The sequence below is a fragment of the Marmota flaviventris genome, chromosome 13 (genome assembly GCF_047511675.1).
Source record: "Marmota flaviventris isolate mMarFla1 chromosome 13, mMarFla1.hap1, whole genome shotgun sequence".
Taxonomy (NCBI): domain Eukaryota; kingdom Metazoa; phylum Chordata; class Mammalia; order Rodentia; family Sciuridae; genus Marmota; species Marmota flaviventris.
This window is the reverse complement of record NC_092510.1, coordinates 101,114,902-101,139,644: the sequence shown is the minus strand read 5'-3', so window position 1 is coordinate 101,139,644 and position 24,743 is coordinate 101,114,902. Positions and strand designations below refer to the sequence as shown.

The 24,743-nt window shown below is 54.4% G+C and overlaps 1 protein-coding gene across 1 annotated transcript; it reads right to left on the bottom strand.

Annotated features, from left to right (window-relative positions):
* Nucleotides 1–8,041: 8,041 nt before the first annotated feature.
* Gtf3c5 (general transcription factor IIIC subunit 5) lies at nucleotides 8,042–23,670 on the bottom strand. Its single transcript, XM_027942419.2, has 11 exons — nucleotides 23,243–23,670; nucleotides 20,892–21,111; nucleotides 19,325–19,523; nucleotides 15,168–15,363; nucleotides 14,119–14,223; nucleotides 12,959–13,073; nucleotides 12,504–12,584; nucleotides 12,223–12,320; nucleotides 11,091–11,173; nucleotides 10,247–10,389; nucleotides 8,042–9,527 (listed from the first exon to the last, which is right to left on the bottom strand). The coding sequence occupies exons 1-11, from the start codon at nucleotides 23,393–23,395 to the stop codon at nucleotides 9,361–9,363; spliced, it is 1,560 nt and encodes a 519-aa protein (XP_027798220.1). The 5' UTR covers nucleotides 23,396–23,670; the 3' UTR covers nucleotides 8,042–9,360.
* Nucleotides 23,671–24,743: the final 1,073 nt, after the last annotated feature.

Sequence of the window (24,743 nt, the reverse complement as noted above, 5' to 3'; positions counted from 1 at the left end):
GGCGAGTGTCTGTCTCCAGGTGGCCCTGCCTCCAGGTGGCCCTGCCTCCGCGCCCCGGGTATTTATGGAACTGGAGCCAAGGTCAGTGCGTGCGCAGCACACTCTCAGGCAGTAGGGGCCATCTCTCAGGGCGGGCTGCTCCACGTGCCTGGCTGGTGCCCGCAGTGCACCTGTGTAGGTTACTGCCTCCTGGGAACAAAGGCAGGTGGCACCGTGGGGCTGCCCGGCCGGGCCTGGCTGGGTGCTGGGCGCCCTGTACTCCTGTTCATTTGCCAGAAGGTGGTGTTCCCTTCAGAGAAGTGCCGGGCTGCTCCCTAGCTCAGCCGCAGTAGACGGGGACTAGTGTGGGACTTCTAGGCAGAGGTGGCTGGGGCTACTGGGCACCAGCTGGCGGACCCTGGCTTGCTCAAGAAGCTCTTACTGGAGGCCCCTGGGTGCACAGCCTGGCTAGGGGCAGGGACCAGAATGCCAGACAAAGAGCACTGGGGGGTGACAAGGGTCTCTGTGTGGATGGGGGCAGCACAGGAGGCATCTCTGAGGAAGGACGGGCCATGGAAATGGCCCATGCAAGGGCCCTGGGGCACACGGGCAGAGAGAGGCAGAGCCAGGGAGAGGGAAAGGCAGGGTCTGGGGGAGTTGACAACAGAGGAAGGGGTGGGTGGTAGTTATCTCCAAAGAGGCCACTAGCTTTTCTGGGAATACAAGTCACCCTGAAACCAGAAAAGGTTATCAAAGTGACAGATAGCCATGAGCCAAGTCCCAAGAGGGTGCTTTTGAGGAGTTGCCTGCACCTGAGGTCACCTCGCACTGAAGACCTTGGGGCGCCCCACACACTGTACAGTCCTCTTCCATCGGTGGTGGGGACCTTGGCTGGCCAGGTGCAGCCAGACCCGCCTAGGAGCTGTACCTCTGGCTCTGACCACAGACCCCGCTGCCCCTCCGTGGCCAGAGGCCAGGCCTGGCAGGGATCTGCAGATCCACACCTGTGCGTCTGGTCTTTGTGATGCCAGGGGCAGAGGCCAGAGAAAGGTGGGGAGGGCAGCAGGCAGGAGTGGGGGCAGTGGGAAGAAGGGCGGCGGGCAGGAGTGGAGAGGGAAACGCCCCTGTGCCTGGTTGTCTGCCCGTTGCTCCAATTCTGGGAAATAGGAAGTGATCCTGAAGGGGGGGACTTCGCTCCAGGATATTTTTGAGGTCTTGTTTCTAGAAGCTGAGGTGGAAGGAGGAGTGCAGAGGGTAGGCAGGCAGGAGGGAAGGAGGCCTCTTTGTTCATTTATTTATTTGTGGGTTTGGGGGTTGAACCCAGCTAGTTCTTGCACTTGCAAGCACTCTACACTGAGCTATGTCCCCAGCCCCTACACTTTATTTTGAAACAGGGTCTTGTGAAATTGCCCACTTTGGCCTCAACCCTGTGGTCCTCCTGCCTCAGTCTCCTTGTTGCAGGGACACACGAGGCAACAAGAGAGCAGGAAACAGTTTTATTTGGCTGCAGCCAGGTTCAGAGGGCACAGCTTTCGCTGTAATCAATCAATCTCCTGAACCCCTAGTTCAGGTAATTTCAGAACTTTACATCCAGCATGTAAGGGGAGGGGCTCAGAAGTTCCCAGTCTGCAGAAAAAAAAGTTCTCACAAAAGCAGCTTTTTCTTTCACTGTTCTGGGCAAGTTAACCCTTCAAGGACCACACCTGAGAAGGGGGAGCTTCTTCTCTCCTTTCTTTCCTCCCCTGCCAGCTGTTACTATGGAGCCCAACTGGTAACTTCTCTTATCTTAGAAAGGTAGGCATCTCTGTGAAGCCCAGCTCAAGGCCAGAGGCCTTGTTAAAGGATTTGTCTTTTTTTTTTTCTTAAATCAAATTTTGCATTTGCAAACACACTTTTACAAATTACGATACTGGATAAATGTTTATGGAAAACTAGTAAAGGGGTGTCCAGCACCTGGAGTGCTGATTTCTCCCAGGCCAGTGGCCAAGTAAAATAGAGCAACAGGCCAAAATAGGAAGTTTACCTCCATTGAACTCTTTTGTGGAGACTCTTTTGCTGATAGAACTGAAATCAATCATGGGGAAGATTTCTGGAGGAGCTTAGTCAAGATATTCTGTGAAGGCAGGGGTGCCACTACGTCCCGAGTAGCTGGGATTACAGGTAGGCACCCCCTCACCTGGCTCATATCAAATTTCTATAGCAATTATAGATTCACAGCAAATTTGAGCAGAAAGGACGGAGTTCCCATGTCTGCCTGCCCCTACACATCTGTAGCCCTCTGCAGGATCCACACTCACTGGAGGGGGACATCTGTTACAATGAAGGAGCCCACACAGACACGTCATCACACCAAGTCCAAGCGTACGGGATGGTTACTCTTGGCATTGGACATTTTATGGGATTGGACAAATGTATGAGGCCGTGTCTCCATTATTATGGGATCATTCAGAATAGCAGCACTGCCTTAAAAACCCCATGTGCCCCATCACCCCCGCAACCACCCCCTTGGAGCACTGATCTGCGATCTTCTTGGTTTTGCCTTCCAGAATGTCAAGCAGTCGGAACTGGGCAGTGAGAGCCTTTTCAGAGTGGCTTTGCTCACTACGTATGGCGCAGTTGGGTCCCTCCATGTCCTCCCTTGGGTGATCGTGCTTTTCCTTGTGGCCCTGGATGGTAGCCGTCATCTGGATTGCCACCGTTTGTCTACCCACTCCCCTGCTCATGGATATATGGGTTGCCTTCAAGTTCAGGAAGTTATGAATAAAGCTGCTACAAATGCTCACGTGCAAGTTTTTGTGTGAACCTAAGTTTTCGGCTTCACGTACCAAGTGAGATTGCTGCATTTTTACAGAATCTGCCACACGGCCTCTGGAAGAGCTGGACATTTTTAGTCCCAGCTGTGATGACCAAGCGTGCTCACTGTTCCACATCCCCTCCGGCACTTGATGCTAGCAAGTTGTGTGGATTCAGGCCATTCTTACAGCATGAAATGGCATGTCACTGTGGTTGATTGACACTTCCTTGGTGACATGACCGGGAGCATCCCTCAGATGATTGCTCATCCTCATCTTCTGTGGTGGTATCTGCTGAGTTCTGTCCCATGTTGTAACTGAGTTGTTTTCTTACTGATGAGCTGCCAGCACTCTTGCGTGTTTATTTACATAGATCTTTGGCTAACATTTTTTTCCCAGTCTTTGGCTTATTTTTTAATTCAGTGTTTCTTTCAAAGAACAGAATGTTTAATTTTAATTCATGCATCCTGGCTTTGGTGTTGCATTAAAAAGCCATGCCAACCCAGGACCATGTAGCACTTTCTGTTATCTTGTAGGTGCTTGACGGTTTACACTTGGGTCTGGGATCATCGTGAATGAATTTTTCTGTGTCTAGATTCACTTTGCTGTATGTGGATGTCCAGTTGCTCCAGGACCATTGAGGGCTACATTTTAACAAAAAGGGTGGTCATTTATTTATTTACCAAGGACCCACATGGTCCTGCACAGAGTAGGTGATCCATAAAACCTAACAAAGAATGAATGAGCCTTTCCAGAAACACCTAGAAGAGACTAACATTGTCCATCCAAAAATAAACTCACCCCAGGGCTCCTGGCTATGCCAGTCAGACGTGTCCATGAGCTGCGTCTGCCTTGGAGAATTGATACCTGTGTGAGGTCTGCGACCACAGAGCCCCGGGGTCTGCTCCTTGGGCTGCCCTCAGCCTCAGCCCCTCTGCCCCTGGGGGATTGTGGGGGATGGCGACCTCGGCCTCAGCTGCTGCTTGCCCTCTCTTGGGACATCGTCCCAGCTCTCACAAAAGGCCAGAATGGGAAAATCAGGCAAAACCAGAGGCAGCGGGGTTGCTCCCCACCAGCTGCACTATAGTAATTTGGATGACAAAATCTAATCTAGACACTGGACTTGGAATTCCAAATCCTTGTTGGTGGCCCTGTTAGGAAGCTCAAGGGCAGGCCGTGGAGAGCTGTTGACATTGGATCTCATGTATTTGTGGCGTGCATATTTTTCTGTGGACAGATTTCACAGCCACCCTCAGATGCTTGGAGGTTCCGTGACCTCCAAGAAAGCCAGGCTGAAAGTATCAAAGTGTTAAACTGTGGGGCTGGGGTTGTGGCTCAGCGGTAGAGTGCTCATCTAGCACAAGCGAGGACCTGGGTTCAATCCTCAGCACCACATACAAATAAATAAAATAAAAGCATCGTGTCCAACTACAACTAAAAAAAATGTTTAAAAAAAAGTGTTAAACTGGTATGATTGACACAGTAGGAAACTAACTCAATTAATTTAAGAGCATATAGAACTTAGGCAAGTAATTTTTAACAAATTTTGGGAGGGACTGGGAGAACTTTCTTCTGCGAGGGCAAATGTACATGTGCTGGTGTCATACAAAGCAGAGTCACAAACTGGACCACTAGTGCTGTGTGGCCTGGCTGAGGTTTGGCCTCTCTGGACCACACATTTCCCTACCAGTACTTTCCCTGAGGGAGACCATGATGAGAGGTTCTGGGCATAGCAAATATTAGGGCTGACAGTTCTTGGTTATCAGGTAGGAAACTTAAACCTTGTTTTACAGGCAGAGAAAGATCAGTTCCAAAGTTGCAGGAGACACAGGTGTATCAGCAGGTGGCCTAAGGAGGATTCCTCTGACTTCAAACAACCTGGAAACAAAATTGTGTATCTGTAGCAGAACTCACTTGGAGGAAAAAAAGCAAAGCAATCTTACATAATCCTTAGCAGTCTTCTTACTTTAATCACATATTACTTTATGTCGAGTTTCGCAACTGAACACTCAGGGTCACTCCAGGTGAACTGGGCAGCATGAAACAATCACACAGTGACAGAGAAATACCTTTTTCTTTGGGTCCTGTGACGGCTCCTCTAACCTTAGGGGTCTGTGAAAAAGAGAGCGAGGGGCACGTGCTGACCCTTTTATTGAGGAGAAGCCACCCAAATGAGGCAAGGGGTCAGGTTTCGGGGGGCTGAGTCTAGCTTCATGATGTCCACTGTCAGCAGGCTGACTGACACCTAGGAAGGCCTCACCCAAAGGCAGAGCAAGAGAAGGGGACACACAAAGGGCGTTTCCATGGAACATTCTATCTCAAACAGGGTAAAGGGGTAGGATTACAAAAGAACAGGTGAGTGTAGCTCAACCCCAGGGTGTGCCTACTCAGAAGACTGGCCTTGCTATCCGAGTGGGGGAAAGACCGAGTCACGAGTCATGGCACTACGGCACCTGATTGCAGTGATCTTTCAGATCCCCGTGGTGCATCAGGACTGGAAGGCGTGGTGACTTATGTGGCTCCCCACAACTTTATATGATTGATCATTTATAAACATTTAGGGTATCTAAGTTCATCATTATATGGTTAGTTATGTTTCATATTTTGAAATTGGTGCATGTATGTTATAAAAGAAAGACAATAAGCAATGCTGGTGTTGTCAAGACTCAAGATTCTTCAGTGTAGAAGTAAAATGAGAGGTAAAACCCTACATCTTACATTTCAATTTGGAATATCTGAACTCTTTTTACAGAGAAATACACATTTCCTGCTCTCCCTATTCAAAGCTCCTGGGAAGAAATCCAGGAGCACCACCAGACTGTGGTCTCTAAACACCATCTTCACACCTAGTGTTGTGATCTGACCTTGAATGTCCCCCAGAGGCCCTTGTGCTGAAGGCTTGGTCCCCCGCTGTGGTGCTACTGGGAGGTGGTGGAACCTCTAGGAGGTGGGCCTCACTGGGGGGCAGCTGGGGCATTGGGGGGTGTGCCCCAGAGGGGATACTGGGACCCCAGCCCCTTCGTTTCACTTTGCTTCCCTCCTTAGTCACACGTTGCCACCATCAGGATGTACTTTGCTGCCACAGGCCCAGGGACCAGACTGAAGCCTCTGAAACCACGTGCACTTCCTGCCCAAACCACGCCTTAGGAGGAAGCACACAGCGGAGCCTGGGCCTCACGGGCCGGAAAGTCAAGGACCTGATGGGACCCCAGGCCTGCAGGGGCAGTTCTGAGGCCCCTCAGCCAAAGGCAGACAAGGTGGGTGTCAAGAAGCATCCTGCAGGGCTGGGGCCATAGCTCAGCGGCAGAGCGCCTGCCTAGCATGTGTGAGGCCCTGGGTTCCATCCTCAGCACCACATAAAAATAAGCCAATAAAGGCAATTCTGTCCATCTCCAGCTACACAAAAAAAATTTAAAAAGAAAAAGAAAAGCCTCCTGCAATTGACTGAAACAAGCTACCAAGCTTGGAAGGAGAGACTGCCCACCCCATCCCTGGCCATTGCCAGAGCACCGTGTTAGACAAGTGGGCTTCCCGGTTCAGCTTTACCCAAGACAACCATTGCTCTTCACTTTCAATAGGGTGTTCAGCTACATGAGGGTCAGACCTGAGTGTGAAGCAGGCTTGGCCCCACTGCAGGCCAACCCGGTGGGCTCTGTGTGTGTGTGACGCAGGCTGGGGGAGGAGCTGCATTTTCCCACTTAGGATACTTTCTACCCCGACTTGGTCATGGCGCTGTAACCACATCGTTGGTCAAGGGACACTGCATTCTGGAAACTGATTAAGGGGAAAACAGATATTTACCTCTTTCCTGTCCAAATAGTATTTCAAGGTAATCAAATGGATAAGGAAGAATCCTTTAGTCTTCCAACCAGTAAATGCAGAGAGAACAGAATTCTTTTTTTAATATATATTTAGTTATATATGAGCACAATATCTTTGTTTATTTATTTTTATGTGGTGCTGAACCCAGTGCCTCACATGTGCAAGGCAAGCACTCTGTCACTGAGCCACAACCCCAGCCCCAGAAGTAACTACTTTGCCATCACTGAAGAAGTATTCAAGCCAGGCACGGTGGTGCACACTAGTTATCCCAGAGACTCAGGAGGCTGAGGCAGGAGGATTGCAAGCTCAAAGCCAGCCTTAGCAACTTAGAGAGGCCTTAAGCAGCTTCGTGAGAACCTATCTCAAAATAAAAGAATTTTTAAAGGGCTAGGGATGTGGCTCAGTGGTTGAGAGCCCCTGGGTTCAATCTCTGGTACCAAAAAAAAAAAAAAAAAAAGTATCCAATTCAGGTGACTATTTGATCAGTAGCTGATAAAAACCACCAGGTGAAAGACCAACGGTCGGTGACACCTGGATGAACATACATCCTGTGTCTCCCTGGGGGCGTCGCCTAGGTGACTTCCTCTGGTTCTCGGGAAATAAGGGGGACAGCAGAGCATGACCAATGCCACCATAAGGAAGCAACCAGGCAAAGCCAGAGCAGGGACACTCCACAGGACAAACAGCCCTTTGCTTCCCACTGGAGTAACAGGAGGCCTGGACCGCGCGAGCTGTAAAGAGGGTTCTTCGGGCTGGTGGCTCGAGGCCCCAGAGCATGGTGCCAGCACACCTCAGCTCGTGGTGTGGGCTGTGAGCCGTCACTTTGTGGTGAAGGCAGACGGCAGAGAGGCGAACTTATCTGAACCATGACCCAAAAGCAAAAAGACATTTTTAAGGCAATCAGGGGAATGGGAATATGGAACGGGATTAGATACTAAGAAATTACTGGAGATTTGTTAGGTACTGTGATGGTTAACTTTATGTGTCAACCTGGCTGTGTCCAGACAACTGGTCAAATATTATTCTAGAGGCTTCTGTGAAGGTGTTTTTTTGAACGAAATTAATGTTTAAATTGGGGACTTTAACAGATCACCCTCCGTGTGGGTGATGGGTGAGCCTCACCCAATCAGAGTTCACCTGCAGACCTGGCCTGAGCAAGGACCCTGCCAGCACACTGCCAGCCACTGCCGCCTGCAGTCGTGGGACCTGCTCCTCCACTGCCACGTGAGCCAGCTCCTAGATGTAAATCTCTGCCCACACGGGGCTGGACAGGTCTGCTCTCCTGGAGAAGCCCGAGCAGCTCACACGTAACTGCTGTTCAAATGCAGCAGCAGCTCTGAGCTGGAGCCGGGCTCCTGAGGACGGACGCCGGGGAATCGACACAGAGAGACTGCACCACGGCCACCGCTGCACCATGAGCTTGCAAGTTGCTCAGCACTTATCTGACATTTTTCATAGTAAAAGATTTTATTTAAAAGGGAGGATTCCAGGAAGAAACCACCATACCTCTCACAATTTGATAGACCTTGGGAAGCCCTTCTAGTTGGGCAGACCTAAGGCAGGACCAGCCCTGTCCTAGGCTCTGGGGGAGGAGGGTAAGGCCTAGTTGTGCTGGGGGCCCCGTCCTAGTACCTCCCCAGATTTGCACAGGGACCAAGGTGCTCCTGGGAAGATGGGACCAGAACCCAGAGGCCCTCCCTGAGGACTGGGGTTAGTGATGCAGACGAAGCGTGAGTGGCCCCAGCGGAGACCTGGCAGAGGCCAGCTGCTCCTGAGGGAAACTGTGGCAAGGGGCCAGGCCAGGCCTGGGCGGCCTATCCTTAGGCAGGGGCCGTCTCCGCCTCTGGGCTGAGCTTCTCCCAGCTGCAGGGAGTGGGCCACCTGGCCTGCTTTCCCTGCGCAGCTGGCTCCCAGGCCTAGCCACTTGGGCTGAGCCACTGGGTTCCTGATGTTGTCATGGGAGGGGACTTCCCAGGAACTTGGTCAGCAGGATGGGGCTGGTCTGAGGCCTTTGGTTTTGAGACTAATGTGTCTCTATTTTGCCTGCCATGCTGCTGAAGGGACTCATAGCCACACAGAAAAGCAGGCCAAGGCCCATCCGGCTCAGGGCCTTGGTGTTGCTGCCCCCGGGGCACAGGAGGCGGGCTCTGCAGGGACAGGAGAGTCCACAGGGGGAAGCTGTGACACAACAAGAACTCTTTCTGGGAACTTCTGAAGATCATATCCATTTGGAAGTCAGGAACAAGCCTAGCCTTGGGCTACTCCCAATGTCCTCGTCTCACCCAAACGAGGGGCTTAGGCCGGTGCCAACTGTCCCAGCACTACCAGCACTTCACCGGGTGAGTGAAGGAAGTACTGATGCACTATGGGAGCCCCGAGGGCAGTCTTTGGCCATCTGTGATGTGGACTGCGGTAGCTATCTCTGCCACCAGTCACGAGGCCCCTGCTGGGACGGCTGTGCCAGTGTACATCACCGCTGGCTCTCCCTCAGCCAGAGGTCATGAGCACCAGTTCAGCCTGCCACACTCGGACCTGCGTTATGAGTGCTGAAGCCAGGAATGTCTCCAAACATCCAGAGAAAAGGGTAGCACGGAGCAGCAGGCCACAGCCAGGGCCAGGGCCTGTCCTTCTGGGACTCCAGCTTTCCTCAGAGGGGCCTCTGGGGCCAGCCTTGCTACTGTGGATGACAGTGGGGACCACAGCTTGCTATGGCTCCCTCACCAGGATGGACACCAGTCCCCTGGTCAGCCTGGGGATGAGGGTCTTGTCACACGTAGTCCAGAATCTCCGTCTCCATCTCGTTCTCACTCCCATCCGAGGGCTTGAAGTCCTCCTCTTCTTCTTCCTCTTCCTCTTCCTCCTCTTCATCTTCCCCAGACTCGAACATCAGCTGCCCTTTTGCACGGTCAGCTTTGGCTGGGCTGGAGAAGAGTGCTGGGCCAGGAGGAAATCAGACAGTGTGTCCCATGTGGGCTTCACAGGTGGCCCTCAATGGGATGCAGGGCTGCTGAGAGCCTGCTCCCCGTGCTAGGTACTGGCTGCTGTGGGAAGCACTGGGGGCCCAAGAAGCTGCAGTCTAACAAGCATCCCAGGGGACACGGAAGCAGGCAGGTTTGAAACCTCTGTCCCAGCAGAGCCATGGGTGGCCTCCAGGCCCACCTTCATCTCTGGGAGAGGTGTGTGGCCTTGACTGGATTCCCAAACGGGCTGTGTCTGTGACTTAAGCAAGACCACGAGCCTCTGTTCTGGCCCTATCCTGGGAAAAGCCCCAGAGGCCCCATCACCCTCCCAGCCTCCTCAAAGCATAGCCCAGCAAGTGCTGGCCCTGCTTCCCCAGTGGCCAGCCCTGACCCCAGTTGGGGAAGGAGCCTGGGAAGGCAGAGCAGCAATGGGCCACAGGCTCCTCCTGTCCCTGCTCCCCACAGTGGAAGAAGCCAGGGCAGAGTCAGCCCATCCACGGTTGGAGGATGGAGAAGAGGTCAGGGCATCAGGCAGAGGCCTTGGATTGGAGCCCCATCCTTGCCTGCTTCTGCCTTGGACCCAGGGCCATGACTTCCACCCAGGCAACCTCAGTTGGGACACTGGCACCTGGACTAGGTCCTGGTTCTCCAGGCCTCCCTCCCAGCTGGCCTCCCTTCACCCCATGCTCTTACCAGGCCTCTTGGAGCGGATGGTCTGCCGAATCATGATGGACATGGTGTCCCTCAGGTCATCGCTGGTCTTGGGAAGGCACCACCCATCCCGCTCTGTGCACAAGTCCTCTGCCCCGTCATTGCGGTGAATGATCTTCTGCAACCTGTGGGCAGGAAGAGGTGTGGGAAACTGGCAGGGTCTCTTTCAGGACGCTGGGGTCAGTCTTGGCAGGGTCTCTCTCAGGATGCAGGGGGCAGTTTTGGCAGGGTTTCTCTCAGGGTGCTGGGGATGATCTTGGCAGAGGTGGCACTGTGCTGAGCAACAGCCCTTGGTGTGGTCTGCAGGGCGGCCAGGCAGTGAGGTGGAGGGGCCACATGCTCCCAGCCAGGTCCTAACCTGCGAGACCCTGGCCCCAGCTGCACGTGAGCTGGGTGTGTGCCACACACACTTTTCTGGCAGGAGTCCGTTTTCTCAGATTAGAAGCCGTTTCACCTGCTGCCCCGTCACCTCTATCCCAGTGCCCCACTCCTCAGACTTTTTGGACATCACTAAGCACAAGTGGACCAAAGGTTCCTGGAATTCTGACTGGCTGTGGAGTTAGGACCTGTGTCACGGACCTCAGGTGGGCAATGGTAGGACTGCAGAGCAAGGGTACCCCAGACCACAGAGGCCCAGCCCTGGTACCAGGCACAGTCAAGGCTGGCACAGCTGGGGCCTGAGGCAGGGCCCTCAGCAACACCCACTCGAGTGCAGGTCTTCTTGCTGAGAGCTCCATGCCAGCACCCAGGGGAAGGGCTGCAGAGACGCTGGTCCCCAGGGAGGTCCCCACACTGCCCAGAGTCCCACAGGCCCCTGTGTACATACTCTTCCACGTTCAAATCACACAGCTGGTAGAACATCTGTCGATAGGGCGGCAGGGCCCCCTCCCGGAAAATGTAGACTGAGTCCTGGGGAGAGGGAGAGAACGGCAGCTAGCCAGAGCCCGGGGCAGGCAGTGGGAAAGGCCCAGGCTGCAGGACCTGGGTCTCTCCAAGAGGCTGGTCACCAAGACCAGGGGGCAAACAGGCAGAGCTGGGGAGCAGATGTGACAGAGCCAGCTGACTCCCTGGGGGTTCTGGGAGAGCGGTGAGGAGGCCATGGGGAAGCCGCCAGCTTACAGCACGGGGCTGGCAGCAGCCCGTGCTGGCCTCTGCCCTCTGTGCCTTCCTTCAGGACCTGGCCATCCATTCCTCATCGACTGCTGCTTGCTGGTCACTCTATGTCCCCTGCATGCTGCCCTGATGTCTCAGGAGGAAGGCAGGGCTTCATGGGTTCTGGAGACAGGGACAACTGCCTGAGTTCTTGAGAGGAAGGAGGCTCCCTCAGGCTGGCACAGCCACCCTCACCCAGCAGAGTGCTAAGGTCTGGAACACCCAGCAGGCGGGGTGCAGGGGCCTGCGTGCTGCCCCTGCTGGCCTCACACTTACCCTCCCCCAGGCAGGCCTTCAGGGTGGGGCACCTGCTGGCCTCTCTAGGACCACCTCGCAGCACCACAGCCCGGGAGTGGAAGGCTTAGGAAGTGCCGAGGGCTGCTGGATGACACCAGTGACGGTGGGCACCTGTGAGCTGGCCCCTCCCAGCTCCCAGCCAGCCTCCGTTGGGCCCCAGAGCTCTGGTTTGGCTCTGCAGCACATGTGTGCCCGATGCCCACCACCCAGGTGGCAGCTACAGGCCTCTGTGGGGCCCAGGCTCATGAGGGGCAGCCACACACAGCTGCTGGATCAGATTTCCCTCTCGAGAGATTTGTCAACACCTCTCTGCCAAGGGGCCCTCAATCCCCATGGCCCTGGGGGGTTCATACCCTGAGTTCTCACTCTCAGTTTCTGGAAGGTCCCGAGGCAGGCAGGCAGAGGACCACCTCAACCAAGCCATTCCCAGTGCCACCCACAATGCCAACCCTGCCCACAGCCTCCACCCCAGCCGGTGGGCTGCCCTCCTTGGGCTCTGGGACACCCACCTTGAGTTTGTACTTGTTGGAGGCCAATTTCCGGGGGCCGGCTATCCCCGACGGGCCCAGGCCTTGCTTCAGGTCATGCATGGTGACAAGCTGGGTGGCTGCACAGGGCAAGGACAGGGCTGAGGCAAACGGGCGGAGACTGCGAAGACCATCCAGCACACCCTCCTGTGCCACCAGGAGAAGGGCCAGTAGTACCCCGGAGTGAGCCCCATCCTGCCACCCCGGTGCCCACCACCCCAGTGTCCCTCCTGCTGGCTGCACGCATGGGCCTGGGCACTTACGTGTCTTCTTGACAGTGATGGGAAGGCTGTAGTTGTAGGTGCTGCGCTTTGCTTTGACAGGCATGTCACCGGAGCCATATCCTGCAGATGAGGGTGGGCATGTGGGAGGTGCCAGGCCCCCCGGATGGCAGCTAGGGCTTTACGGTTCACAGGCCAGCTCCTGTGAAAGCAGACCCAGGCCACCACACCATAGGGGAATGGGCACTGACACCCGTGGGGTCCTGCTGTGGTCCTGGGTTAGACACTTAGCAGGGCAGGCCTCATGTCACATGACCACAGGTCACTGTGGAACTGCAAACTAGGTTCTGTGGCTCAGAGATGAGGGTCAGCAGTGGACAAGGACAAGCTAGGACCTTTGTTTCTGCTACTGTGACCCACAAACTCTCACACCAAAAGAGAAGGCTCAGGACAGAAGGCGGCAGAGGGGACGGGGAGCAGAGCTCTTCACAGCTCACCATACTTCATCCCACAGCGGAGTCTGAAGTCAAGGACTTGGTAAATCTTGGCCTCTGGGTGTTTTCGGGGGTCATATCCAAATCTAATCCACAGACTCCTCCAGGGGCCCGTTATCTGGAGACAGAAAAGGCAAGTATTAGGTGGGCCAAAACCCAGGTCCCTTGTGTCAGGGCAGGGACCAAACCCTGTGCTGAGGCAGCGGACCCTGAGAGCTGGGTTCAGGACTCTGAACGCCCACCCTGCTCTGCATACGTGGGCTCAGTCACCTTGACAGGCACCCTGCCTCCAAAGCCTCAGGCTGCCCACCAATGGAGGTCACAGAGCATCTTCCTCCAGGTTCTGGGAGTCACCTGAGACCAGGAGCCCCTAACATGGGCTGGCACAGGGCCAAGTGCTAGCACTGTCCTGGTGCACAGGCCACCTTCTATCTGGGTGGTACCACTGAAGGACTTATGCTAAGACACCAATGCTAAGTGACAGATGGTGACTCTCCAGGGTCTGGAGTCCAACAGAACAAGAGAACTGGCTTTCCTTCTGCTCTCACCAAAGTCCTGGTCACATTGTATGCATCGTATGCAGCTCCCCCATACATGGGACCCTTGGCAGGTAAGATCCCTTTCCTCTGGCACCTTTGGAAACCTCAGTAATGCCACCTCGTCTCCATCCCCCTCCTGGGATGAATCTGCCCCACTCCAGTGCAAGGAGCTGAAGCAGGTGGCACTGTAGTTGGGGTCCAGGACCTGTGGCTAGATGGCTGAAGCCCCAGGTGGCCTTGCAGAACCTTGATGTGTCACATCACCTCTCTGAGCCTGGGCTTTTCCCTGGGGATGGGCCCCCAGTCTCACACAGCGCCTGGTCCCTGAGAGCTCTCACTATCTGGTCATTCTACAGCACACAACCTTCACCCACGAGCCAGGGAGTTACTTCACCCTGAATCCTCCAGACAGGCCAAACGTTACTGGGGATTGTGAGTGCGTCGTGGACGTGGGCAGCTAGAAACCTCTCTAGTGGCTTTGACAAGCCATCTGGGGTGCAGGACAGTGGGAAGGGTGCCAGGAGACAGGGTCCCCTGCTCTGCTGTGGCTCTAAGACATCGTGTCAGGGATCAAGGATCACACTGGTGGGAACCGAGGGGAGCGTTGGGCTAGCTGACACTTACCATGTAGTAAGCCACGAAGGGAAGCAAGACCTTGAGCTTGTCAGGGTGGACGCTGATGTTGGCCTTGACAGCGTTTCGTGACCAGATGGGACGAATGTCAAATAGCTGGGGAGGGTCAAGGGCAGAGCCTATGGTAAGTACCAGTGGCCCCCACGCTCCTACCCAGCCCCAGCAGGCCCTTCCAGTGGGCAGCCATGGGAGCAGGCCATAGCACACAGGCACTCACCCACCTGCTGCTCAGTCACCCCTTCCCTCCTCCACCCCTCCCTCTCTGAGGCACAGATTAGAGCCTTGTACGTGCCAGGTCCAACTATGGGGCCTGGGATCCTGGAACAGCCACAGGACATGACCCTGTCCTCATACAGCTCACACTGCAGCAGATGCAGGCCTGTGAGGGGGTGTGCTGGAGCCCCAGGACCCCACACAGCCCCAACCCGGAGGGTGGGTGCCTGGGCTGTGACACCACAAGGACAAGGAGCTGGTGCCACCTGATTCTTTCTGGTTGTATGTTTCTGCAATTTTTTTTTTCCTAACAAGCACAGTTTACTGTCACAATCAGAAAAATAGTTGGAAGAGGACAGCTGGAAACGCAGCGGGGCCGACCGTCTCTCAGCAGTGCCCGGGGACAGGGTGACTTCAGCTTAACCAGGGAAGCGGGCTGGTCGGGAGGACCCTGTCCCCACAGCACCACAGCCAGAGGACAAGTGTAGTGGCCGGCACCAGCTCCAGCTCCACCCGGGGCGGAGGCACCATGGGCACGTGGCTGCAACGGATCCAGGGCTGCCGGAAGGCCATGACGCCAGCTCCACATGGGTCTCACTCCAGCACCACACCCTCCTGGCTACCCCAGGGGCCACTCGAGCACCCCCAGAACTTCCTGCCTCAGGACTGCAGAACTTGTGGGGCAGGCTTTCAGATGCTACGTCTGGTGGTGAAAAGCTCCCGCGTACTACTGGGTAGCACAGCCAAGCCACAGTGCTAGGGGACGGGAGCAGTTGGGTAAACGGGGTCAGGGCAAGGGGCCCGTGGGCTGGCAGGGCTCAGCCCACCTTCCTCAGCGCCTCCTCCACCTCCCGGTCTGCAGGGTTGGTGCAGGTCTTCTTCCATGTCTGCGCAGCAGCCTCCAGTGGCTGCACAGGCACCTCTGTGTCCTCGAAGTTGACAAAGATGGCATTGTGGGGGCGCCGGGCCCTGCTCAGGCCGATCAGGTTCTCACCTGAGAGTGGTGGGTTGTTGTAGCCTTCCCTGGGGCACAGAGGTTGGAGGAGAAGCACTTAGGCCTGGCCAGGCAGAGAGGGCCCATTGCTCCCTCTGCTGCCCACCTCCTGCCTCCTATGGTGGCTTCCAGCTGGGGCCATATGTCACCATGATTCTAACTGAGTTAGGAGTCACGGGTTGTTGACTGCAAAATCAGCAGGACTAGCCTGGAAGGCTCCCGAGAGGAGCGAGAGGGGCTCAACACCCTTGAGATGGAGGGTCCCTCAGGCTGGCCCTCCAGCCTCCCCGCACTCAGGGAGGGGCCGAGAGGCAGCGGCCAGCCCAGTGCACCCAGGAAGGCAACAGCGCAGAACAATCGATAGCAGCCTGGGAAAAAAACAGGTTCTTTCCATCTGTGGAAAACCAATAAATCCCAAGGGAGGGAACACGGCCCAGGGATACTATCCCCCACCTCAGTCCACCCCTGAGGCTTGGAAACAGCTGCCTTCTGGGGCAGGACAGGGACTTGGGCTGCTCTCAGTGCCTGCAGACACGGCACAGAAGTGGTCCACTTCCTTCTTTTATATATTTGTTTGTTTCTGACTTTATGGGGCTGGGGCTCAGCGGTAGAGCGCTCATCTAGCATGGGCGAGGCCCTGGGTTCGATCCTCAGCACCACATAAAAATAAATAAATAAAGGACTGTGTCCAACCCAACTAAAAAAAATTAATTAAAAAAAAGAGTAAATTGCTTGTGGGGGGAGGGGAACCACAACATTTCAGAAATATTACTTTAAATTGTGTCACCACCTCCCCACTGAAATCCCACAGGGGTGGGGGGGGGGCAGCTGGGGGGCTCCTGATGCATTATTCTGCACAAGGTTTCAGCAGGGAGCTGGTGGCACCTGATTCTTTCTGGTTGTATGTTTCTGCAATTTTTTTTTTCCCCCTGTCACAATCAGAAAAATAGTTGGAAGGGGACAGGGGATTGACAGAGTAAATAGACTTGGGATATATCAATCAAAAGCAACGTGTACAGCCCTCCTCTGGCTCCTGAGTAGCTTTAGAGACAACCAAGGAAGCTGAAGGAGGCCCTACACGGGCGCCACGGCAGGAGAACCCTGAAATCTGCATGGTGCAGGACTCTGGTGCAGGTGTGTAGAGGGGCACAAAGTGGTTTCTTCAGGTAGCTGGGCCACCGGGCAAGAATGGGGACAGGTAGCGAGGGAGTGAGGGCAGTAGGAATCACTCCCAATGATCTAGACAGTTCTACTCTAACTTCCGACCATATTTTTTAAACTGTCTCCCTCCCTCCCTCCCTCCCTCCTTCCCTCCCTCCACTCCCTCCTTCTCTCCCTCCCATCCTCCTGCCCTCTCTCGCTTTCAAGATGGGGTCTTGGTATGTTGCCCAGGCTGCCACGAACTCCTGGACTCAAATGATCCTCCTGCCTCTGGCACCACCAGCATGTGCCACTGTGCCCACCAGCATGTGCCACTGTGCCTGGCTCTTATCTTCCTATGGGCAGAGAATAATGCCCCTCTGAGGTTATGATCAAAGCCACTGCCACAGTCTAGGCCACACCCCACAAGCCCTTGGCCCTCGGATACCAGCTCTCGGTCCTTCCTTTGCATGTGCCAAATCCCTGGTCTGGAACGTTCTCCCAGATCTTCACCTGCCTGGCTCTGTCACTCAGACTTTGGTTTCCAACACCAGCTCCTCTTGAGCCCTCAGCCCACCCACCCGCCCAGCTACCAGTTATCTCCTTGAAGTCCCCGTCCATTTGCTCATGCTCCGCAGTCCCCACTCAAAACAGAGACTCACCCCACGGGGTCCCAGGGGGTCCACAGTAAGCACCTGCTCAGGATTTGTTGAAGGAAATGTTTAATTACGAAAGGGGATTCTCCCGTCCTCCACCCTCTGGAGATGACCGTTCTGGGCCCACCTTGCATACTTTCCTATTTTCTAGGCTTCTATTATACACCACAATTTATTTTGATGCCTCAGAATGTGTTCTAGTGCCTGCCCTGATTCCAGGGAGGTGCCCGGACATGTGCCACTCGGTACTGGCAGTTGGCTCTCCAGAAGCTGCATAGATGGCAGATGTCGCCGCCTGTGGGCCACATTGCACATGCGCTTCTCCTTTGCATTTCTGCTGGTGCCAATCTTCCCCCAATGCTTCCTAGTGAGGCCCAGATACTCTCAGAGCACCTCACTCAGGACCAGCTCTGTGTAGGCACCAATGTCACAGCAAAGAATGAAGCAGGCCAAACTGTTCCTTTGGGGAACTCACACTAAGAGGAGAAATTTTTTTGCCAGGAGACAAAAGATCATGAGTTCAAAGCCAGCCTCAGCAAAAGTGGCTGAATGATGGGGCTGGGGATGTGGCTCAAGCGGTAGCGCGCTTGCCTGGTGTGTGTGCGGCCCGGGTTCGATCCTCAGCACCACATACAAACAAAGATGTTGTGTCCGCCGAAAAAAAAAAATTTAAAATTCTCTCTCTCTAAAAAATAAATAAATATTAAAAAATAAAAGACAGAGCTTGTTTAAAAAAAAAAAAAAAAGTGGCTGAATGCCCCTGAGCAATCCCCAGTACCAAAAAAAAAAAGTACACAAAAATAAGGTCAGTATGGCACTGAGCCCCAAGCAAGGCCTGAGGGATGGGCAAGACCAGGACTAGGTGCTTCCCACACAGCCTGGGGACCCTGGGTCTCAGCTTCCTCATTAGCAAAATGGAGTGATAGAGCCCTGGTGAGTCACACAGCCCAATACCCTGGGGATGCCAGGGACAGCAGCAGAGTAGGCGAGTATCACCAATCTCAAGCAGGTGGTCTCAGACTCGTGTTCTTTATTTTTTCCTACTCCATTCAGCTCTGGCTTTTCCACAAAGCAAATCCTACTTCTTCGTTTCAATGTGTGGCTGGCCTCTAGGGAAAAACCAGCCTTTGATAATGCCCAGGCCTGCCTTTCCAACAACGCCCCGGTCTCTAATTATGGCAAGACCATCTGCGTTTGAGTTGCTGAGGTTCATCACGTAGGGATGTGCATATGGGGGAGGGCTGGGAGTCATCCCACCTGGGCTCCCCTCGGTGCAGAAGCCCGACAGGACACAGACCACAGCCAAGTGCATAGTGAGCCATGTCCAGCAGAGGCACGGCCAGCACAGGGGACGGCACAGAAGACGGTTGGGCTGGGCAGACTCAGAAGCAACCTCCAGCTGCAGGGGCAGACCTAAGGTGGCCAACAGCAAGGGTGAATGGGGCCAAAGTCCTGCAGATGAGCCTGGCAAAGGGAGATGACAGAGGCAGGATTGATCACAAGGATGGCTGTGAAGTCTGCCTGGGATGAAAGGGCCAAGGCCACAGGGAAGGCAGAGGAGGTGGAAAGGGCAGGGGTCAGAGTTGAGGTTCACAACAGGTAGTGTTACTGCTGCTGACCCCAAGGTCCAGAGAGTGGCTAGTCAGCTATGATCAGGGGCCAGAACCACAGAGAACATTTCTCAGCGGGAACCCTCAAGTCCCACTGACAAGTTCTCTGTACCGTAGTGGTCCTTGGGAATGAGCCAGCCTGGGAATCACCAGGCTCACGCTATATTCGACACTGTGCTAATAAAATGTGCTTTTAAAATTTAATCCAACTCCTGGAATGGTGGCCACACCCAAAAACCCAGCAACTGGGGAGGCTGAGGAAGGAGGATCACAAATTCAAGGTCAGCCTGGGCAAGTTAGTGAGACCCTGTCCCAACATAAAATATAAAGACTATGGATGTAGCTCAGTGGCAGAGCACTTGCCTAACACGCATGAGGCCCTGGGTGCCATCCCCACTACTGAGAAAAAAAAAAAAGAAGAAAGAAACAAAGGAAGAAAGGAATTTAACCCAAGAGCTACTATTGTCAGTGGGAATCTGAGGCTGAGAGGCATGCCTGAGGCCTCCTGTCAGGAGTCCTTGGACCCAGGCCCTCTGGCCGCAGGGCTCTCTGTCCCCAGCCCTGCAGTGGGGCAGGGTCCTTACCGGTGCTGCGTCTCGGGTCGATAGAAGTAGTCCACTGGGGTGTCCAGGCGGGAGAAGATGGGTGGGGGGATGTAGAGCGGCAGCTCTTGGTGGAAGAACACCTCCTTCTCGGGCCTGAGCAGGAGCACTTTGTCATACATCGACATGTGCCTACCGCTGGCTTCCGTGTGCACGGCCAAGTACTGGAAGTCAGACATTCCTAGAAAGAGAAGAGGACAGATGGCAGACACCATGGCCAGGGACACTCACCTAGGACCTGGCAGCTGCCACACAACACCCTTATCCCCCCAGGGAGGATGGAGGTGGGAGATAAAGCAGCATCCTCCCACACTCCCCGCACTCTGAATCACTGCCCGTAAAAGCGACTGGGGTGGGGGGCAGGGTGGTGCTTCTTAACTTGTGGAAGAAACACCTGGGACCCACCTTCTACCAAGTTCGGAGGCTAATGCTGCCAGTCCAGGGCCACTAAGCAGCACAGGCTGGCTCAATTAGAGAGAGAAATGTCAAGTGTGGTATCTCAGGGACCACGAGGAGAGGATGCCCCCTCTCTGAGGAACACGGCTTCCACAGTGTGACTGGCATCCCAGTGCAGCCAAGTGACCCCAGCTCTGCTCTGCTTTGGTCTCCTCTCCACTTCCCATTTTCCCCTTCAACTTCCCTTTTCCCTCCTCAATCTTTAATACTGGAATCTGTAACTTCTGGCATTTCTAAGGCTTATTGGAAATCTGCCATGCGCCTCCTGTGTGCCGGGCCCAGCCCTTTAATAAGCACCATCTCCAGAATCTTCTCAAGGCCTAAGGAACTCAGGGCTCTGCAGTCCCCTTGAACAGGCAAGGAGGCGGAGACTGAGGGAAGCAAGTCATCTGCCCAAAGAACCTGGAAGAGCCCAGAGAGGCCCAACTCCAAAGCCTGTGCTCTTTCTTACCCCACCTCCCCAGGCCCCGCTTATGGCCCCTCCAGGGGCTCCCTGTAATTACCAGCCTGACTCCAGAGGGGAGGCAAGAGCAACACCATCAAGACCAAGATGCTGATCCAGAACACTGGGCACAGATTAGGCCTGCCCTCCAGGCTGATCTGGCCTACAAGGTGGCTTCACTAACACTCAGAGAAAGCCAGAGTCCTGGCTTCTCTTAAGAATACAGAAGAGGGCTGGGGATGTGGCTCAAGGCGTAGCACGCTCGCCTGGCAGACGTGTGGCCCGGGTTGGATCCTCAGCACCACATACAAACAAAGATGTTGTGTCCGCCAATAACTAAAAAATAAATATTAAAAAAAAAATTCTCTCTCTCTCTTAAAAAAAAAAAAAAGAATACAGAAGAGTGGACAGTGACGTGCCCCCAGCCCCCAGGGGAGTGCTGGCTGGAGGAAGGAAGGTAGCCTTCAGGACAGTGCCTGTGCTCTGCTGCTCCACATAGACCAGCCCCCAGGCTGGGGCACATGCTGGCAGCTGTAACTATGAATATTTCTAAGGCTTGCTGGTAATTTGCAATGTGCATTTCACTGGGCAGATGACCCACATGCCTCCGGAGCAGGCCTGATAACCCAATGCCTCAGAGATGTCAATTACCCTGAAATTTGTAAATGGTAGAAACGACGCCCAGGATCTCCATGTCAAACTCGACCTTGGAGTAGGCCTCCGCCCCCGGCACTCCTCTCTGCCGCCTGGTCCTCTTCCTGATCCGGAGCAGCAGGCTGCTGGTACTAAACCTGTTGGCACACACTGGGTGGCAGTATGGGTCCTTGGGTCGGAAGTACAGCTCCAGCCTCTTGGTGGGGTCTGTATAGATCTGCAGTGAGGGGAGGGAGACAGGGAAGCAGAGGGCAGCTGAGCAGCCAGTGGGAAGCTGCCCCTCCCAAACCTGTTGGTGACTGAGGAAGGTCAGGAGGCTCATGTTCCATGATGCGCTCTTAGTTCCAAAAGGCTCATTTTCTAAACCCAAGCAGCTCAATCTCTTATCTAGTAGAGAAAAGAAGGGTAAATAGTCTCCCTCCTTCTAAGGGCTTATAAAGATAACAACTTCCAATTAATAAAAGCCACCATCTATCAAGTGCCTCTTCAGTGGGGGCATAATGTGACTCTTCTGGCAACACTATCACCCTTGTTTGCCTTTGAGGTAACAAAGGCTTATGGGGTTGGGCGATTTGTCAACACTACCTACTCCAGGAACCATGCACCCTGCCAGAACTGATTATGGTTTTCAGTCTCATATGCAAATATGTCTAGGTCCAAAGAAGATTAAATTAGTACTTGTCTCTGAGGAGCAGTCACCCACAACTTTCAAAGCAAACCTTAAGAATAGTACCCACCTTCCAGGAGTATTACAATAATTAAATTAATTAGGTGTAAAGCACTCCTCCTCATGCCTACCTCAGGGTATACACTGTAATTTAAGTCTGAATGAGAGTTTGCCCCATACTGGGAAAGAGGAACTCAGTGTGCCTTTGGAAGCAAGGGATGAGACTATCTGCAAGCTGGCCTGCTGGCTGCCCAGCACCCCAGACAGGGTGTGGCCCTCAGGAAATGCTCAGGAACTCTCTAAGAACAATGGTTACAAGAGTCTCAATCCTTGGGAATCCCGTTTTCATAAAACACATTTCTCTGAGTCCTGATGGAGTGGAAATGAATGCAGATGTGGGCCTGAATAGAGGTGGTGCTCAAGAAATATGAGTAGAACCGATGTCTGATGAAGGGGTGCACTTCCCAAGGGGCTCACACATGGTTTAGAGTCAGACACACAGGAGTTAAGTCCTTGTTGTGTCATTCAAGAGATACTGAACCTAACCTTTCTTACCTGCCTTTAAGAAATAGGAATTAAAACATAGTATCTAACTCATTCGAGTGTTATGAAATTCAATCATACATTTGACAAAAATTAAGAAGAATCAGGCACTCATAAATATTAGGAGTACAGAAGTCAAGGAGAGAGGTTCCTGCTCTTAGGGAGTTTACAGCCTCAGTGCCAAGGAGCTGAGACAGACAATAAATGTCAAAACAAAATTTCAGACTGGAATTAAAGTTATAGTGTTCAGAGAAAACCTCTCTAAAGAACAGACATTTCAAGATGTAGTTCATGTAAAGAATACAGAGAGCCTCATTCCCAACTGCCCCACTTGCTGTGTGACCCTGAATAAACTATATCAGTCCCTTGTAAAATGCAGCCACTAGCCAGGCACAGAGCTGGATGTCTTCACCTGGAAGTTACCAGGTATATGGTATGTTTGCTACTGGAAGGTTGAGGCAGGATGGAAAGGTGAGGCCAGCCTGGGCAATTTAGTAGAAACTCTGTTCAAAACAAAAAATTTAAAGGACTGGGGATGTAACTCAGTGATAGAGTGCTTGCTTGTCTACCATGCCTGAGGTCTTGGGTTCAACCCCCAGTACCACCAAAACCACAAATAAATAAATAAATAAAGCGCAGGTCCGACCCTACACCCTCGTAGGCTCTACGGTGGGTGGAATTTAATTAAAGTAGCAGAACGTGCCTGGCACAGACTAAGAGGTCAGCTCAGGCACCTCTAAGCCCAGGGGCGGGCAGGCAGGTAGGCAATTCTTAATCCCGGGCGGGGGGGGGGGGGGGGGGGGTGGACCTTGCTCTCTACTCCGAGCAAAAGGACCAGGCGGCTCAGCACAGGCCGCGGGGCGGCGGCTTGGCCACGTTCGCGGCGCGGATGCCGAGGGTGCTGTTCATGCCCGGAGACGGGATGGAAGAGGGCCCAGGACCTCTCCTAGATCCTCCCCACAGCGTCCCTTGGGTGCTGAGCGCGCCCAGGGCCCGCGTCTACGAAAACCCGCCCACTGGCCGCAGGCCCCGCCTCCGTTGCCAGGGAAACCACATTTCCCATCGAGGCCCCGCCCCTTCAGCCACTGTCTCTCGACTCGGTCCCTCCCCCGCTGTTCAGAAGAGTCCCCGCTCATACTCGGGAGACGCCTTCCTCGCCGCCCAGAGTCGGTAGCATCTTGGCCACGTCGCGCACCACGCCCGGGTACTCCACGCACACCAAGCGCCGCTCCCGCCGCAGATCCACAGGGACCGCGGCCCTCGGCCCCACATCAGTCTTCTCCGCCGCCATCCTTGCACGCCTAGGCGGACCCGCCACGGTCCGTCCCTCAAAACGCTCCCAGAGGCCTCGCCTCAATGGGTCCGTGAAGAAATCATTCCGGCCTCCCTCGCCTGTCGCGTATCCTTAAAGCCTCAGGTTCAGAAAGGCTCCAAGGCCTCAGGCAGCAAACGCCCCGGGCTAACCGCGGAGACTTTGGAGTGAACCACAGCAGCGTCTTGGACTTTTTGTTTAAAACGAAGAGGGCTGGTCCGAGGGGCGGGGCCGGGGCTCTTCTCTCCCACCAGCTAGCCCGGGACCCGGAGGAGTTTAAGACACCACCCTCGACTTTAGCCAATGAGAAGCCGGGGGCTGAACTGAGATCTTAGCCAATGAGGAGTCCGGAAGAAGTCAGTTTCCGCCCCTTCCTCGCTCCGGTATTAGCCAATACGGAACCAGGACTTGCTCTCTTCCGCAGATCCCACCCAGTAAGGGCTTGGGGGCGGGCCTTGGGCTTCTGGCACGCCTCCTGCTGTGGAGAAGAGTCGCCGCGGGCAGTGTTCGAGCCGATCCCGAGTCCGCCCGGCGTAGTGGAGTGGCGCTCGCCTCATCTCCCGCACGCAGATCCCGAGCTCTGGGCAGGGCGCTGGCGTCCTCTTACTAGACTGCTAAGCCCCTGCCGTGTGCTGGCACGCTTCCGACCCTGCAGGGAAGATGGGCGAGACTCCGGCTGGCGCGGGGCCCCGAAGCCCAGCGGAGCGGGCCGAAGGGTCGGAGGCCGGACGGCTGGGAGAGGACGTGCCTGGCGACTTGGCCTTTTCGGAGTGAGGCCCGGACCCCGTGAAGGGCTTTCGGCGGGAGCACTATGGCCGTTTTGTATTCAAAAGAACTCTCGTGTGGTGTGGGGAGTGTGTCCGAGGGCGAGAGGGGGTTCGGGCCAGCCAGCCGAGAAGCCGCGGGATCCTGGCGGAGACGCTCAGGCCTGGGGCCAGGGAAGTAGCCCGGGGAGTGGAAAGAAGGGACTAGATTTGAGGATGTCAGGAGAAAAAAATCAAGAAACCCTTTGGGTATGGGCACCCCCGATTTTTGAAATGATTTCTGAATTACTCGTCGTTGTGGATGGATTTAAGAAGGCAGAACAAGGCCGGGCGAGGTGGTACAGCCTGTAATCCCAACAACATTGGGAGACTGAGGCGGGAGGATCGCAAGTTTCAGACCATCCTAGATGACTTAGTGAGACCTTGTCTCCAAATAGAAAGGGCTGGGGGTGTGTCTCAGGGTAGAGTGTCCCTGGGTTCAATCCCCCGTTACGCACAAAAAGGGCTGGGGGAGGAAACGGCAAAGTTTGGGCCACCAAATACATTCCAAAAGGAAAACAGCA

What these genes read in the sequence shown, in the direction of transcription:
- Gtf3c5 (XM_027942419.2), bottom strand. Translation starts at nt 23,395, where the DNA reads ATGGCGGCGGAGAAGACTGATGTGGGGCCGAGGGCCGCGGTCCCTGTG. An exon ending in TACCATTTACAAATTTCAGG is followed by an intron (nt 19,524 to 20,891) that starts GTAATTGACATC and finishes TTCTCTTTCTAG; the next exon opens with GAATGTCTGACTTCCAGTAC. An exon ending in CATCCGCTCCAAGAGGCCTG is followed by an intron (nt 9,528 to 10,246) that starts GTAAGAGCATGG and finishes CTCCTGGCCCAG; the next exon opens with CACTCTTCTCCAGCCCAGCC.